The sequence below is a fragment of the Mobula birostris genome, chromosome 6 (genome assembly GCF_030028105.1).
Source record: "Mobula birostris isolate sMobBir1 chromosome 6, sMobBir1.hap1, whole genome shotgun sequence".
NCBI classification, from domain to species: domain Eukaryota; kingdom Metazoa; phylum Chordata; class Chondrichthyes; order Myliobatiformes; family Myliobatidae; genus Mobula; species Mobula birostris.
This window is the reverse complement of record NC_092375.1, coordinates 64,116,239-64,135,530: the sequence shown is the minus strand read 5'-3', so window position 1 is coordinate 64,135,530 and position 19,292 is coordinate 64,116,239. Positions and strand designations below refer to the sequence as shown.

At 41.5% G+C, this 19,292-nt stretch overlaps 1 protein-coding gene across 1 annotated transcript in view; it reads right to left on the bottom strand.

Annotated features, from left to right (window-relative positions):
- Positions 1-19,292, bottom strand: part of LOC140199805 (interleukin-1 receptor accessory protein-like 1) — a 786,158-nt gene that overhangs the window by 36,366 nt on the left and 730,500 nt on the right. The window contains exon 6 of the mRNA XM_072262294.1: positions 13,667-13,812. Within this exon, the coding sequence (XP_072118395.1) occupies positions 13,667-13,812 (146 nt within the window). The remainder of the gene's footprint in view (positions 1-13,666; positions 13,813-19,292) is intronic.

Below are 19,292 nucleotides of genomic sequence, written 5' to 3'. Positions count from 1 at the left end.
TATATTTGATTTTTCATTCTCTCTTTAACAGCTGCACATTAGAGGTAAATTTGCACTCAATGTTGCTGAAAGAAAATATGTCACTAAACTATCATTTGGAAATAAGAGTTCAGTTTAAAATTTCTCCCAGTATATTGTTTCCAGGAGAAAAGCAAAGAAGCAGAAAGTGAGGTGTTACTCCTCTAGAAACAATAAGTTATGGAGGCTGCTAATGGAAATGGGTTAAGAGCAATAAGGGATAAAGGAGGGAATTTCAGAGAGCATGTCGTAAGTCCAGCCAAAACAGTAAAATGAATATCAACAGCTAAAGAGGCTGGCATCATTGGAACAGAAAAGTGCAAAAGTTACCAAGAGAGGGAAGAGAACATCGCAGAGGAAGGGGAAGTGGCTAAGGTTCAATACCACCATGAATGACAGTGGAAGAGGTGAAATGATGCAAATTAAGTACCTTGATGAAGTGTCACATGGTGTGGGAGGGACCTGGGCCACAGAGTACTATGTTTGTGAAGGTTGGAAATAGAAGGCAGGCTTGGTCAGTCATTAAGCTGGATGAAGATGCTGGGATGAAAGTGACCTTTCTTTAAAACTTGAGACTTGCATGACTGCTTGCTTTTGAGATTGCCCAGAGTCCCCAGATAGTGGTGGGTGCACATTTTGGGAACCACAGCCCACAGACATTATATAATCAGATAATGAATAGTGCAACCTCCACCTATATACTGAACAAACACTGGGCAGAGACAAACTCCAGCCCAATGCCTGATATTCCTTACAGCCAGTACTGAGTTATTAGTTACTCCTTGTGTTTTAATTGTAAAATGGGAGCGTATTCTTTTTACATGTTTGGTCACTAAGAGCTTTACTTTCTTTAAAAGTAACACAAACATTTCTATAGATGTGGTTCAAAATTCATTCTGGGCATACTGACCAAGCATTCCTACTTTCTGCCCAACTGACAATCAGAACCCAGAACACAGTACTTGCTTACATTGCAAATCTTATTGCTTAAATTTGTTTTAACTTATTTGCATTTCACTACAAACAAAAGACATTTGATTGGATAATATAATATATATATAAATTTTAAATTTGCACTAAAAGAGCTTTCTTGAGGAATACACACACGATAATTTTATTAATACATTGATTAAAAATGCCTGGTAATTCCATGTGCCTATTCTTCCACTGATGAATAACCAGATTGTAAATAACACAATGAATTATCAATCAGTACAAAACATAGGAAAGACCGATGTGCTCAGGTTGAAATTCACATGGAAATTCCTTTTCCATTATTGCCTAACTGGTTGATTCTTATTCTAAGCTCTGTTTAAAACTGTTAATTGTCATTAATAAGGCTATTAATAAAAGTGTTAATTTAAGTTTTGCTTAATTTATTAAATAGTGCACACAGAATTAACATCTTAAGTGTAAATGTGCAGTCCCTTGACAATATACACCTCATGCAATGAAGTAAACATGAGCTGCATTCATAAAAGACTTATTAGAGACTGTTAAGTGTCATTAATTTCTTTGAAATTCCCTGTGACACAGGACACTGAGCTTGACATTGAAGTATAGCACTTGGTTCTGTTCACTGATAGGGAATGTGCCCATGGAGTTCCAAGCAGTCAATTGACATTATTAATAAAATGGTAGGTGAAATACTGCAATAATGTTTAATTAAACTGAGAAAGAAATGGAGTAAGTGCTGTTGATTTTTGTTTGATGCTGGGACACCATTTTGAAGAAGGAAATTCCACAGCCGTCTCAATACATTCTGATATACAAAATAGCATTTTTTTTTTGCGTAATTACATAAAAAGTAATGAGGGATATGACAGGGTTAATGCGAGCAGGCCTTTTCCATTGAGGTTGGGTGAAACAATAAATAGAGGTCATAGGTTAAGGATGAAAGGTGAAATATTTGGTGGAACCAGAGGTGGGACTTCTTCACTCAGAGGGTGGTGGGAGTATGGAACAAGCTGCCATTGGAAGTGGTGGATGTAGGTGCGATTTTGATATGCAAGAGAAGCTTGGATAAGTATACGGATGAGAGGGGGCTGGGTGGCCACTGTCCAGGTGTGGGCAATAGGAGTAGATAGAATTACAGTTTGGCATGAATTAGATGGGCTGAAGAGCTCATCTTCTATGCTGTAGAGCTCTGTTACTCTATGTCCTATGATCTTGCGTTCTAGATATTTGCCCCTATTCAATTCAGGTCTCCAGATCATCCTAGTCCTGATATAGCTGCTCTGTTAAACAGAATAAAAGGAGTACAATCAAATGTGCTGATTAACTCAAAAGTCAGCTTCATTTCGCTGTCATCAGATTGGGGAGGACCAATCTGGTGCAGTTAAATTTAGAGAAAATTCTAGTTAACATGGACTGTGAACAAGGCAACAAAGAGCGAGTTTGGGATCAGGAAGCAAAGACCAGTCTGCACTAGAGAATAACATGACGGTGCATTGAGAAAAGGCAGGGTATAGCTTAAAAGTTACTGGAGAGGAACTGTAGGAGAAATTCAATTGAAGAAAATAAAGAAATAGTGAAGAGTGAACAGCATATATGCTGTGCAGAGGATATCAGATTGTACTGTACCATAAAGCAAGGAGATTTGCTGTTTTTGGTTTAAACATATGTACAGTGTCTTAGAATTTAATTAGGTTTATAAAGCATTGTGTGTTTGATTGTTTACAGTGTCACCTGAAATCACATATTCTCTATGTGCAGAGCATAAATGTCATTGTGATACTGTGTTTTATGCTGAATCAGGTCAGGTGGTGTAAGATTTAACTGTTTGTTGTTTTGCTTGAGATAGGTTCTGGATTGTGCACTGCAAATGGACAAGTTTTTGAATCACAATAGCAGGAAGCACACCATTGTCATCACTGCAGCAGCTAAGCAGAAGGTGTAGATAGATAGATAGATAGATAATTCAACTTCCTGGGCAAACACAATGAATAAAAGCAGGTATCAATGAATAGTTTCATAACACTTCACAATAGAGTTTGAGAATAATCTGGGTAGTCTGCACTCTTCCTTCAGTGCTTTATCTTTTGTTAAAATGCAGTAGTTTTAAACCTGGAAGTCCAAAGTTATTCTTGGGAGTTGCATTTTAACAGTGCTGACCTGAGTTGGGGGTTTTTATCATTGGACTTCCAGGTTTAACACAACCTCATTCAAAATAAAACCCAACCTTATTCTCTGACAGAGATCTATCATAGGTTCGCACAGATTTTCATTAGTATGATTTCTACAACACATTTAGCAGTATTATCAATAATTCTGAATGATAAATGTAATGACAGCTGCAGAACTTACTATCAGCATTCCCATTACAAGTACTTACAATGAAAGTGACCAAATACAATACATCTAATGTTATTTTAGTTAAACTCTTCTGGCATTGTACAGGTCAGACCAGTGCTCTTTAGGGGATCGGAGGTGAAGAGGATCAGTAACTTTAAATTCCTGGGCTTTATCATATCAAAGGATCTCTCCTGGGACCAGGACATAAATGTCATTTCAAAGAAGACATGACAACAACCCTGCTTACTTAGAAATTTGTGCAGATTTGGATCTAAAACTCTGACAAACTTCTACAATTGCACAGTAGGGAGTATTCTGACTGGTTGCATCACAGTCAGGTATGGAAACACCAATTACAAGAATGGAATAGCATACAAAAAGTAATTTATACAGCCCAGCCCATCACAGGAATTGTCCTCCCCACCAGTGAGCTCATTTATAAAGAGCGCTGCCATAAGAAAGTAGCATCTATCTTCAAGAACCCCTATCCAGAACATGTTCTCTTCTCATTGATACCATCAGGAAGGAGGTAAAGTCCCATGCCACAAGGTTCAGGAACAGTTTTTACCCTTCAATCATCAATCTTCTGAAACAGTATGAACACCTTCACTCACCACGACACTGAACTGATCATGAAACACAATGAATGGATTTACTTTCAAGGACTCCAGTATTCATGTTCTTCTTATTATTTAATTATTTTTTTTTATTATTGTTATTACTTGTTTCTTTTTGGATTTGGACAATTTGTCAGTTTTTGTTTGTGTGCAGAGTTTCATTGATACCTCTTGGTTCTACCGTGAATACCTGCAAGAAAGTTAAACTCAGCATAATGTTTGGTGACATATACATACTGTACCTTGATAATAAATTATTTGAAGTTTGAACTTTGAGAATAGGGTTACCCTTCTGCCTGCCTCTTGTGTGTTGTCTGTTTTTCCTTACTTGGCTGGTCATTTTCCTTTAGTGTCTTGCTTGCTTATCTCTGGGTTGGGTTTTATTCATTTTGAGTGAGGTTGTGAGGCCCAGGCCTTGGAGGTTAGTGATGCCTTTGCAGTGATAATAGGGTTGAATGCGGAGCTGTAGCCAATGAAGAGCATCATGACGAGTGCAGATTCATGGCCCAGCTATTCCAGAGGTGAGTGAAGGTCCAGTGAAATGGCATCTGCTGTTGACCTGTTGTGAACAGTGGACAATCTGGAATGGATCCAGGTCACTCCTCAAGCATGACCAACCTCTCGAAGCACTTCATCATAATAGATGTGAGTGCTACCAGGCATTAGTCTTTGAGGCAGCTCACCCTTCTCTTCTTGGGCACTAATATGATTGATGCCCTTTGGAAGCAAGTGGGAAGCTCCAGCTGTAGCAGTGAGTGGCAGAAGATGACCTTCAACGCCCTAGCCAGTTGGTCAGTGCAGATTTCCAGTATCCTGCTAAGTACTGGGGCCTATCGCCTTGCAAAGGTTCACCCTCTTGAAGGTTGTTCTGACGTCTCCCTCCAAGATGAAGATCACAACGTAGTCTCCCTTTCAAATCACACATAAAAGGTGTTGAGCTCATTGGGGAGTGAAGCATCGCTGCCATTTGTGCTGTTAGGTTTCACCTTACAGGAAGTAACGGCATGCGAACCTTGCTACAGCTGTCATGCATCCGATTGTGTCTCTAACTTCACACTTTCTCTCACACATCACACGCCTTCTTGCACTTCCCCCACATGGATTTGCTTCTCAGATGCAAAAACCTAACCATCAGCAGAGATATCTTTCAAAGCATGACAATTAACAAGAACCTGATTTGGGCATGTGCATCTTATGACAAGAAGATTGGGTAAATTAATATTAAATTTAACCCATGAATTGCTATAATCTATTAATCACCTATATTATGTTCAGTCAAGGGACTCATAGCACACATAAAATAAAATGTGTTCTGCTGAGAAATATCTATCCTAATACTGTACATATCTTAATTATTTAACAATTAACAAAGTGGGGAGAAATGCATCAAATTAGGGGCAAAACAAAGGAAATAAAAGGAATGAAAGATTACATTCAAGCTCTTACTTTTCAACATTGGAAATAGGAAAGACTTTTGCGAATAAGTGCGACAGGAGAGTAAAAAATGGAAGGCAAATGAAAAGCTGATGGTCTGGAGTCTCATCAGCTGGAAACCACAGAAGAGAAACAACCTAAAAGTGAAGTGCCTGAGATCAGGAAGAGAAGAGGAATGATTTGAGTCAATGTGTGACTTAACAAAAAAAAGAAAAGGCATATGGAGAGGTAATGACATGTTGTGGAGATGAGGGAAATGCATTTCATATCTATGGATGTCTTCTTCCTTGTGAATCTATACAATGCAATCATAATTACACAATCTCACTCACTATTGTAACAAAGACCTTGCACTCAACATCAGCAAGACAAAGGAATTGATTATGGATATCAGGAAGGGGAAGTAGGGAGAACACTCTTCAGTTCTCGTTGAGTTGTTAGCAGTGGAAAGGATAAGCAGCTTTAAGTACTTGGGCATTAACATCTCAGAACAGTTATCATGGGTCCAACACATTGATGCAACCACAAAGCGGGCATGCCAGTAGCTTTATTTCATTAGACGTTTGAGGAGATTTGATACGTTACCAAAGACTCTTGCAAATTTCAATAGATATGTGGAGGAGAGCATTCTAACTGGCTGCATCACAGCTGGTATACAGCTTCCAATCAAGAAGATCACAAGAAGCTGCAGAAGGTTGTAGCTTTGGCCAGTTCAAATTCTCTCCACTATGGAGGACATCTTCAAAAGATTGCTCCTCAAGAAGGTGGCATCCATCATTAAAGACCCTTACTGTTTGGGACATGCACTCTTTACCTTACTACCATAGATATGGAGGTCCAGAAGCCTGAAGATCCACACTCAAAGTTTTAGGAACAGCTTCTTCCCCTCCAGTATCAGATTTCTGAACTGTTCATGAAAACTACCTCATTATTTGTGTTTGCACTATTTATGCATTTTTGCAGCTTATAGCAACGTTTATGCTTTGCATTACACCGTTGCCACAAAACAACATATTTCATGACATATATCAGTGATAATAAGCCTGATTCTGATTCTGAAGCAGATCTTAACAAAAGGATGCTGATTTGCTTCTGAAATAAAGAGAACAGAATGACTTGCATGTCTATTGAACATCAGTGGGGTTCGCCAAGGATACGGACTTCATTTGTACCTTCTTTTCTCCATCATTATCCACTCCCCTCACACTCATGGTCTGTTCTACTTACGCACCTCAGTCTCACTCATATACAAGCATGAAAGTAAATCTCTGACCAATAGATTTGTATCACTAACATTAGTGACTTAAAACATTTGTATTGATGGTGTGGCAATCTGTAGACTTCTGTAGTGAATAGTTATTTTACTTTCACCTCTGCGCATATCATTCCTCTTCCCTTTCAAACTGGCCACTCAAGCCCAACCATTTACCATAGAACCATAGAACCATAGAAACTACAGCACAGAAACAGGCCCCTTGGCCCTTCTTGGCTGTGCCAAACCATTTTCTGCCTAATCCCACTGACCTGCACACGGACCATATCCCTCCATACACCTCCCATCCATGTCCAATTTATTCTTAAATGTTAAAAAAGAACCCGCATTTACCACCTCGTCTGGCAGCTCATTCCATACTCCCACCACTCTCTGTGTGAAGAAGCCCCCCCTAATGTTCCCTTTAAACTTTTCCCCCCTCACCCTTAACCCATGTCCTCTGGTATTTTTCTCCCCTTGCCTCAGTGGAAAAAGCCTGCTTGCATTCACTCTATCTATACCCATCATAATTTTATATACCTCTATAAAATCTCCCCTCATTCTTCTACGCTCCAGGGAATAAAATCCTAACCTATTCAACCTTTCTCTGTAACTGAGTTTCTCAAGTCCCGGCAACATCCTTGTAAACCTTCTCTGCACTCTTTCAACCTTATTTATATCCTTCCTGTAATTTGGTGACCAAAACTGAACACAATACTCCAGATTCGGCCTCACCAATGCCTTATACAACCTCATCATAACATTCCAGCTCTTATACTCAATACTTCGATTAATAAAGGCCAATGTACCAAAAGCTCTCTTTACGACCCTATCTACCTGTGACGACACTTTTAGGGAATTTTGTATCTGTATTCCCAGATCCCTCTGTTCCACTGCACTCCTCAGTGCCTTACCATTAACCCTTTATGATCTACATTGGTTTGTCCTTCCAACGTGAAACACCTCACACTTGTCAGTGTTAAACCCCATCTGCCATTTTTCAGCCCATTTTTCCAGATGGTCCAAGTCCCTCTGCAGGCTCTGAAAACCTTTCTCACCGTCTACTACACCTCCAATCTTTGTATCATCAGCAAACTTGCTCCATTGTCAATCACCATGCCATCTGACTAACTACATTCATAAAGATAGGGTTTGGGTTTGATGAGGACTTTGAAATTATTTACTTTAAACATACTTCAGAGAAGCATTCCATTGAATAATGAAGTTGGACAGTACAGTGCAGGAGTAGGCTCTTCAGTCAACAATGTCTGTTCCAAAGCTGATGCCAAGTGAAACATTTGTCGGTGCAGGGCCCTCGTGCATCTACTCCCTTCATGTACTTGTGTCTGTCTAAATGCCACCATCTCTGCATCCTCTTTGAAGCTTCCATGTCTTTCCTGTTATAGAACGACCAAAAATGCACACGATATGCCAAATGCAGCCTATCAGAAATTTGCAGAGCATTCATGTCGTTGTAAAAATATAAGTGGAGCTCCGCAAGTACACCACTTCTCTCGCTGCATCTCCACATCTTCCAACACAATCTTCCAAAGCATTAAGGGACAGAAACAAATCTGCCAGCACTTAGGCTCTTCTCAGGTCAAAAGGTGACTGGACCAATGGAGTCAGTCATGAATGTTCTGACAGTGTAACCACCAGACCTTCAATGGAAAAGCCAGTCACTCATCACACCAATGGAAGTAGGAATCTCACTGACTTCACTACATTTTCTAGTCATTTTTGTAGTTTCTTAATGCACCTTTTACCAGACCCCATCTGAAAAGACCTCAACTACTGTGGAAGACTTAGCTCAAAAGTAACTTCCTTGTATTTAGAAACACTGCCTCCTGTATGGACATTGTGTTCAGTGGTTTCCTGTTCCCTGATTTGTGTAAATACAAAGTTTATGATGCTTTCATACCTGCAGAAAGGTCTTCAATTCAACTCCACAGTTGATAAGTGATAACAGTTTTAATAAACTATGTAAATACTTTGCCAAAAAATCAACATAATCATCTTTTAAGTGCAAAATGTAATAGTCAGTTGCAATTGCAGAGTGCTTTGTTATTTTTTTTTCATTATATTGTACAATCCCACTGTGCCAAGAGCAGTTCAATTGTATTTTTAATGATCTGCAACTTAATATGTATTTCCAAGTTCTTAAATAGAGCCTCCTGGGGAACTGATCATAGATGTCGGGAGTTGGCTGCAGGAGGAAGTTAAAAAAATGAGTTTGTGTGAGATGTACCTTTAAGGAGACCACATTGCTGCATGAAGGCAAATCTTGTGCCTGCATCAATGAGATGAGCAATGCCAGGGACTTGCTGGAGGGAGAGACTGACTTCACCAGGATTAATGGGTGGCATACACTGCAGCCTTTGTTCAGCACTGGGAAAGTGGGAAATCTTTCTTCAACACCTGCATCAACATTCTTCTAAACAGGAGCCATCATCCAACTTCCAGTAAAAGTTGTAGTTATGCACCACTGCTTTAAGATGTGTGGGTGACTTCAATCTATGGTTTGCCTAACTCCTGCAACTGTTCAGAGTTTGTGCCCATTTGCAAATGGGTTGAAAACTTATGGGGGTTGTACAGCAAACCATCCTCTGTTGGTAATTGAACTGGGGTAAATTTTTGTGCATTAATTGCTAATTACCAAAGTCTCAGATGCCCCATTGCATATTTTAGCTCACAAAATAAACAACATGGCAGCAAAAAGCTTTTGTGTGAAAGGACGCCAGAAAGAAATCAAGCTAAAGCCTTTATCTATTCAAGTGTCCCAAATGTGCTTAGTCCACTGCTCTACTCTCTCTAAACCCATGACTGTGTGGCTAGGCACAGATCGAACACCATCTATAAGTTTGCCAACAACACATCTGTTGTAGGCAGAATTTCAGATGGTGATGAGGAAGTGTACAGGAGCTGGTTGAGTATTGTTTCAGTAACAGTCTTGCACTCAAACAGTAAGACCAAGGAATTGATTGTGGACTGCAGGAAGGGGAAGTCAAGGGAACCAATCCTCTTTGAGGGGTCAGAAGAGGAAAGGGTGAGCAGTTTGAAGTTCCTGGGTGTCAACACCTCTGAGGATCTATTGATTTTCAACATATTGATGTAATTACAAAGAAGGCACGTCAGCAGCTATAAAGTTTGAGGAGAATTGGTATGTCACCAAAGACACTTGCAAATTTCTACAGATGTAATGTAGAGAGCATTCTAACTGGTTACACCACCATCTGGTATGGAGCAGGGCACTGCACAGGATTGGAAAGAGCTGCAGAACGTTGTAAACTCAGCCAGTTCCAACATGGCACTAACATCCCCAGCATCAAAGGCACCTTCAAAAGGCGGCTCCCCATCACCCAGGACATGCCCTCTTCTCATTTCTACCATCAAGGATGAGGTACAGGAACACTACCTCTGTATTTCTCTTTGTTTTCCTCTCTTTTTGCACTACTTATTTAATTTAATTTATATATGTATATGTATATATACTTACTGTAATTTATAGTTTTTATTGCTATGTATTGCCTCTGAGAAAACAACGAACTTCATGACATACAGTACGCCAGTTATAAAACCCGATTCGGATTCTGATTCAAACTGGCACAGTAACTATCTACCATGCTACTCTTCTCAAAAGCTCAAAGCATTTACAATGACTATTCAATAAAACATGCACCTCATTTTACATTCAGTTTATCATAAATAAATATAGGCACAGGTGCCTATAGACAAGGAATATTCAATTTGCATCACTCACTAACTGTGCAAAAAGATCTGTTTGAGCTTTTCCTAACTCAAAGGCTGGAGCACATTTTTCTTGTATGAACTAACTTTCCAAAGGCCAGGGATCAGATCGTTCCGGGAATGCTTCGTCAGTAATTACATTTTTAAAGGAGCAAGTCGGTGATGCATAAGATGAAGTGGAACACTTTATACCCTGAAAGCTATGAAAATAGAAGGTTTTATGCAAAATTTGTTATTCAGAGAGGTTGACCTGAGAAATCTATCAGAGTATTTTGAATAAGAATGTGTACGGATTCGCAGTTTAAATTAAGAGCATTTCTAATTTAAATTAGATTGCAGAACAGTTAAATAACAGGTGTTTCCTTTCATGTAATCAACACTAGAGAGCGGTAAAGCTAAGGGGAAATTGCAATTGGCAGAATAGAAATAACATAAAGGCAGCTATGGTATCACATTCCACAGAGCAGCATTTAAAAGCAACTAGCACAGAACCCTGCTGTTGTCACAATCAAAGTTCCAACAAGAATGAAGTGACAACTGCTTCTGTGCAGAAGGTGCAAACAGATTGACTTCATTGTCCAAAGCAGTTTACAATATGATTTAGAAACTTTGAAGCAATTCTTCCCTTCTATCTAAATACTTCATCGATAAACCTGTATCGCTCACAGATTTATAAACACTTGCACTTTTGTCATGTGAATCATTCATTTTTTTTGTTTGGCAGCCCCATTATGCCCCATGGAGTTTTTATTCTGGGTTCATCTCATGCGCACACGGGAGAAAGGAAGCATCCTCTGCTGCAAGATCTGCACAAGTTGTACAGTTGTGAAAAACAAATTGCTCAGGGTCCTGCAGCTATGTAATTGCTGCTTCTGCAGCAGCACACACTGTGCAGTTTGGTTAAGCAACCGGCCCTTCATTTTGGTACTGCCCTAATTGCACCCGAACAAAAAGGAAAAAAATAGATTTCTTAGTTTATAAAAAATGTCAAGAGTTGTTCACAAACATTAAAGGTGTCAGTGAACCTCTCACAGGAGTTAGAGGTGAAAAAATTCAGGGTTAGGAAGTTTGTGATCTTATATTTAGAATAAGAAGGTGGCACTCAGCTGGTCCTTGCAATTGATGACATTGTTGAGCTGCTTCAATGAGATTACAACTGCTTAGCTGGTATTTGTGCATTGGAGCTTTGCTCAGTTTTACACCAGAGCGTCACTTTACTGTTTCTGCTACAGAACACCTACACCTGTGGTTTCTTTGTTGGGTGGTCTCACCAAATTCCATCATTATGTTAAAGGGAGATGAGTGTAAATCACAGAGAAAGAACATAAACTGACATGTGTGTCATATCTGGCTAAAGTGGTGATTACAAGCATCCCCATGGAAGTATTAGACTGTCAAGTTATCTGAGAGTGTATATTAGTTTAAAACCTAAGCTTATCTTCAGACTAGATGGCACACAAACCTCTTGAGACGTCAAACGACTGGAAATGTTTATACCATAATATGAAGTATACAGGCAATTGAAACACATTGAACTGATATGAATATGCTCTCAGCTGGTTAACCAACTGATAGGAACCTTTCAGCTTCAGTCAATTGAGGCTCTATTTCCACATTATCCAAATACACTTCCACTCTTCATGATCAGCCACAAAAGAAATAGATGGACTGCTATATTGCTTTCTGTGTCCCTTCTGGAATTCTCAAAGGACTTCTCAGACTATGTAATTCATTTGAAACATAAGAGATTCTGCAGATGCTGGAAATCTTGAGTAACACACACACAAAATGCCGGAGGAACTCAGCCGGTCAGAGAGAAATAAATAGCCAATGTTTTGGGCTGAGACCCTTCATCGGGACCAGAAGGGAAGTGAGCAGAAGCCAGAATAAGGTGTGGGAAGGGGAAGGAGCACAAGGTGGCAAGTGATAGGTGAGACCAGGTGAGGCGGAAGGTGAGTGGGTGGGGGACTACGAAGCTGGGAAGTAAGGATGCTGGAAACACTTAGCATGTCAGCCAGCATCCATGGAAAGAGCACCAGAGTAAAAGTGGTCGATGAATTGGTCCCTTAATCTATGTCTAATCTCATCAATATAGAGGAGGACACACTGTAAGCACCAGATACAATAGATGACTCCAATAGAATTGCAGATGAATTGTCACCTCATCAGTAAGGACTATTTGGGGTGCAGAATGGTGATGAGGGAGGAGGTGTCGGAATGTGTGTCGCACTTGTTACGCATGCAGGGATAAGTGCCAGGAGGGAGATCGGTGGGGAGATTTGAGTGGGTGGACAAGGGAGAGTCAGATAGAGAGCAATCCCTATGTAAAACAAAGAGTGGTGACGGGGCGGGGGTGTAAGGAAAGGAAAGGTGTGCTTAGTGGTAGGATCCCATTGTAGATGGTGGAAGCAAGGGAATTGTGTGCTCGATATGGAGGCTCGTGGGTTGGTAGCTAAGAATAAGAGGAGCCCTATCTCTGTTACGGCAGTGGGAAGATGGGGTAAGGACAGAACTGTGGGAAGCGGAGGAGATGTGTGTGAGGGTAGCTTCAATAGTGGTGGAAATGAAACCCCATTCTTTGAAATGGGAGGATATCTTTGATGTTCAGGAATGGAAAGCCTCATCCGAAGAACAAATGTGATGGAGATAGTGGAACTGAGAAAAGGGAATAGCTTTTTTCAAGTTATAGGTTGGGAAGAATGCCCATTCTCCATCACTACATTGCATCTTGAAAATGAAGGGGAGAACAAAAGGACTAGATGAACTACAGAGGGTCTATATGGGAAGCTTTCGGGAAAGACGAGGTTGTCTTGGCAACTTGGATCGGGAATGGCAAATGGGTACAAAAAAAACATGGATTTTTTAGCTTTGGAGCTTATCTGAACTCAAATGCTATTTTAAATACATTGAATCTAAAACAAAATTATTACAAAATAAGGAGATTAAGGAGTGCTCAGCTCATTGCACAAAGCACTGGAAAGGAATGGTTGCATTTTCAAATCTATAAATGAAATCACAAGGGATCCAAATCAAATCATATTACTGGAAACAATAAATTGAGCAAGTTCAGTCCACTGGTTTTAGTAATTTCAGTAATTAGTCTTCCTGAGAAGAAATTATCATATTATTTATGAAGTTCTTTGTCAGCTTCCTTCTTTGTGTTATTTTATACCCAGCAGGACAGGCACGGCATGAACTTGGCATCTCAATAGTTTTATGTAAAGACATATCTTGAACCGCTTTTTTATATTTCTTTGTCATCAATCAGCGATGTTAAACCAATAACAAATGCAAAACTACTCACCTCTCTTCTGAAGAAGAATGCTTGCTTGTCTTCGTCCATTCCCGTTTTCAACATAACAAGAATAGTTTCCTAAGTCTCCATCCTGTACAGAATCAATTAGTAGAGAAATGGAAACTTCTTTCTCCCCAAGATGCTCCCTGAGAATTCTGATAAAATGAAAGAATATATCCAATTAAACATGTAGCCCACATTGCCTTTCCATACAGTACACTGCTGGGTTCCACATGTTTACACCTATATTTTCCATTTATATTGCTATGTACTGAGTAGAAATGTTGACTTTGATCTTCACAAATACTTGCGTGATTTCTAAGATCTGTTAGGTGCATTAATTCAGTGCACACAGCGTATTGACTGTACACTGGAACAGAATGACGCAACTGATTTGAAGGGGCTAACCATCGCTGAACCCCACTGTCACTGCTCAGCGAGCAATTGGCAATTGGTTCATTATTGTCACATGCACCAAGTTACAGTGGAAACCTTTGTTTAATGTGCCACCCTGACAGATTATTCCAAGTATAAGTATACCGAGGCAGTATAAAGGGAACAATGGCGACACAAAATGCAGAATAAAGAGGGAACTGTGCAGCTTGTGATTGTCACCCTTTTACTTACATGCTTTTAGCATTGTAGAACTCTACTGAAAATTTCCTGTGTTTCTCCGACAGTGTCAGATGTAACTTTTACTAAGATCCATTTTACATTTCATCCAGCAGAAGATAATTGTTATTCATTTTAGGTGATGTACCAGCATCCTCTGGTAAAACAAATTAAAAACAAAGAAAATACCATAGCCCTGACTGCTGTTTTAATTCTGAACAAGTCAGCTGCTGAGCGTCGCCAGCTGTTGTAGGATTTCACAAATAAAACGGTGGAGGAACTGATGTTTCAGAAAAGCCATAGAAACTCACTTATTGAACACCAAAAAACTGAATTCAAAGTGTGCTAAAACCCTTTATGTAATAACGTCATCACGTCAGACCAGCCTCTGAAAGTGAATCCCCAAATGAATTATGTATGTTTCTCTCAGTTATGTTACCCTACACACAGGCCTGTCCAGAATTCACTAAAACCAGCATTGCGAGCCTGTCTGGAACTCGGATGAGCTGCCTGGCTCAGGTCCAGTGTTCCATGGGTGGAGGAACCACAGGTACTCCAGGCTTTGTCCAGAGGTGCCTTGACATACTCCAAATTTTGGTGGGCTGGTTTAAGGCAATCTACCAAAATAAGTTCAGGTTTACCCTTCTCATCTATGATAAAGGTCTTTTCTCCCTGTTCCAAAACGTGGAACGGGCCATTGTAAGGGGGCCCAAGGGATATATTTTCTGAGGAGCATGGAACGCTGCTCAGAGGCCAACCAGGCCGCCATGATATCACGAATGAAGTCACCTGGCACCCATAATGGCTGCCAGCATACTAACTCTGCTATGGATGACTGCAGGTCCTCTTGGAGCTGTTCTGAGCCCCAGCAGGACCCACAGAAGATGATCATGCCAACAATAATCGATCAGGGAACCCTCAGAGCAGCCTTCAAGGAGTGGTGAAACCACTCGCATAGGCCATTGGTCTGCGGGTGATACGTCGTGGAGTGATGTAGCCTAACACTGAGGTTCTGGGCTATCGCAGGCCAGAAGTGATTTGAGTTGGGGACTGTGGTCGGAGGAAATATCAGTTGGGGTGCCAAACAGAGCAACCCAGGTGCTGATGATCACCCGTGTCATGTCTGCGGCTGCCGTCAATGCCAGGGGGATGACCTCTGGCCACCTGGTGTGCAATCCACCATGGTAAGAAGGTGTATGAAACCATGGGAGGGGGAGGAGGACCAATAAGGTCCACATTGACATGGTTAAACCATCGCTCAGAAGGTGCCAACGGTGCCTGAACATGATGGTTTATTTTTGCCTGCTGGTACTCCGCACAAACTGCAGTCCAATCACGCACGTCCTTTCTGAGGCCGTGCCAAACACACTTTAGTGCAAACAAGTTCTGTGTGGCCTTCCAGCCCGCATGTGAAAGACCACGTATAGAGTCAAAAACAGTCCACCTCCTGATTGCGAGTGCGATGGGACGAGGGCATCCAGTTGAGACATCACACAGGAGAGAAACCCCAGCTTCTCGGAACTTAATGTCAGCCAACCACAGGCCTGTGACAGCTGTTCTGTAAGCCTGGACCTCTGCGTCAGTAGCTTGACGGCTGCCACGCCCGCATAGTCAACCCCAGTGTATCTGGCCCCAGTGGCTGGTGGTGGAGGACAGCAGGCACGGCATTATTTTCCCCCTTTACATGTGTTCTATTAGTTGTGAACTCGGTTATGTAGGCAAGATGGTATTGCTGCTGTGCAGACCAAGGGTCTGATATTTTGGCCATCGCATGAACAGAGGGTTCTGTGGTCAACAAATGCTGTGAGATGGCAACCTCTAAAAGAAAAGGCCGGACAGCCAGATAGAGACCGAAACGCTGTACTTCCTTTCGGGGGGATAGAAATAGTGGCTGAAGAAGGCGAGTGGCTGCCATATGCCTATGACCAACTGTTCATGCACAGCATGCACAACGTGGTCGGAAGCAGCAGCAGTAACAGTCATGGGTGTGCTGGGGAATGGGTGCGTCAGTAGGGTTGCATTAGAAAGAACTCTTTTGGTATTATCAAATGCCCTGGTCATGTCCGTCAACTAGTCAAGCACATGATTAGGAGTATTGCCTTTAAGCAGACTACATGGGGAAGCATATGTTCAGCAGCTCGCAGAATGAAGCGGTAACAGAAGTTCTCCATACCTAAAAACTCCTGTCGTTTTTTAGTACTTCAGGGCAGTGGAAAATCCATTACAGCGACTACTTTTGATGGGTTGATGGGAGGAGTTTCATACCTCAAGCAGAGATGTGATGGCTGAGTAAGTCAATAGTTGACAATTCGAACTGGGATTTGGCAGGGTTAGTAATCAACCCGTGTTTGCTTAAGCACTCAGAAAGTGTGTGGAATTGGGATACATGTTCGGATTTGCATGCACTGACGACAAGTATGTCATCAAGGTAAACAAAAAAGAAGTCTAAGTCTTTTATTACAGAGTCCATTGGCCGTTGGAAAGTCTGTGTTGCATTTTTCAGCCCAAACGGCATGCACAGAAACTCAGAGGCCAAATGGGGTTATCACAGCTGTCATGCAAATGTCCTCCGAGCACACAGGCATCTGATGGTAGCTCCTAACTAAATCGATTTTGCAAAAAAATTGACTTTCTGGTTAAACATGCTGAAAAGTCTTGGATATGTGGGACTGGGTCGCGATTGGGGGTGGTGACCTCGTTAAGGAATCAGTAATACCACATGTGTGGCAACTACCATTGGATTTAAGGACCATATGGATGGGCGAAGCCCAGGGTCTCTTCGACCTGCATACAACGCCAAGTCTTTCCACATTGACAAACTCAGCCTTCTGGTTTGCTAACTCTTCTGGGTCCAGTCTATGCACTCAGGTGTGGACTGGTGGGCTAGTTGTGAAATGTGGTGCTTGACCCCATGTTTTGTGACTGTCGTGGACAATGTGAGCTCGGTGAGGTTTAGGAATTCAACCAGCAGTTGAGAAAACTCACATGTGGTGGTGCAGGTGCTTGACAGAGTCGTTATGGGGAACTCATTGGGGGAGCAGGGAAACGATGCAAATCCCTTGACATAAACTATAGGGCAGTTCTTAAGATCGACCAACAGTCTTTGGGGACAGGAAATCTGCGCTGAGCAGTGGTCTAGCCACTTTAGCCAGGACAAATTACCACGTGTAACGTCGCCCACTGAAACAGAGTGTCATCATATTGTGTCCCATAAGTCCGGATACTGCTGTTGTTGGCGGCCTCCAGTGAGGTTTCATCACCCTTTGCCTTCTGATCAATAGGCAATACTGGCAACACACTCAATTAAGCACCCGTGTCACTCAGGAAACATCGCCCTGAAAGGGTGTCTGTAATGAACAGTAGACAACCCTGGCAGCTGGAACCCATGGTGTTCACAGACCTCTGATGTCCGGATTCGTTGGCATTGTCAAAGCTGCAAGGCGGTTGGCACTTCCTGGCGTTCTTACCAAAGCAAGTGTGGTAAAAGCACAGGCCTGGCATCATCTGTTTCACAGCTATAGGTGTCCTTATTTTGGGGACCTTGCTGACTGGGCTTATTGCGATAGAGCAAAGAGGAGGAATGGGAATGATGCACTGCTGCCTAGCTAAGTGTAGACTATCAGCCACTTTAGTAAGCTCCCTATAGTCCATCACGGGTGCATTAGTGAGGGCTATGAGAACTTGCTCAGGAATTTGCTGCATGAAGAGATCTTTAAAAACAAAACAAGGATGTTGATTTCCCAGGTGAGACAGCATGTGGTCCATTAGCTCTGAAGGCTTAGCATCGCTGAGGCCGGGTAAGGAGAGCAACTGTTTGGCACGCTCAGACTCCAATGGTCCAAAAGCCTGTAAAAGGTGAGTTTTCAGTGACCGGCATTTATCGTGTTCAGGCGGGAGTTTGAGCAGACTCACAACTCTCACAACCGTGGAGTTGTGGAGCTGCCTGCTACATAGAAATATTTGGTGTTGTTAGCGGAGATTTCTCGAAGCATGAATTGCACCTCTGCTTGTACAAAGCAAGCAATAATAGAGATAATCCAGTTATTTATAGATCAGTGGGACTAGTTTCAGTATTAGGGAAGCATTGGAGATAATATTGAGGAACAGGACTGATATGCATTTGGAAAGACACGTCCAGTTTAGGGACAGTCAGTATGGCTTTATAATGTGCTCTTCGGGCTTGTATGGGTGGCCAGAGAGTGTTGGGCTCCAAGGTTCTTAAGAGCACCTAAAATGGTTAATTGTCATTTAACGAGAGTTGTTAATTGTTTAGAGTTCTTTTTGTTTTTTTTCTCGAGCGACTTGCTCTTTGTAATGTGGTCTGCTGGTGCTTTCTGTTTAAATTTGCTAATTTTATTTTGATAGGCTCTGGGATTCTGTGTTACTTGTGTTACTTAAGTGGATGCCCAATTAGTGCTTATTGTAGGGTCCTAATTTTGAGAATGTTACATCTCACGGTGTATTCTGGTTTAGCCACTGATGTTCTGTTAGAATTCTTGCAGATAAAATCTGGTTCCCCTCTTACACTGGCATCCTGTCTTTCCTCCACACTTGAGTTTCGGACATTGTCAGTGCACACATGGCAAGCTTAGTGTGGGGCAGGTCATGTTTTACAAAGTTGAGTGGGACTTTGAGGAGCCGACAAAGATGCTTAATGAGGGCAAGGCAGTGGTCATTAGCTACATGGACCTTAATAAGGCATTTGACAAGGTCCCTCATGGCAGATTGATTCAGAAGATAAAGGTACATATGTTCCAGGGTAAATTGTAAGTTTGGATTCAAAACTGGCTTGCCTATAGAAGACAGAGGGACTAGGGGTGGAAGACTGTTATCCTGGCTGGAGATCTGTGATCAACTGGTGTTGTGCAAGGATTAGTGCTGTGTCCTCTGCTGTTTGTGATGTAGAGTATATCAATAATTTGGATGAAAATATAGATGGGTGGATTAGCAAGATTGTGATTGGTGGAATTGTGGTTAGTGTAAAGGATTGAGGGTAGTAAGTAGTGAGGTCTTGGAATATTGT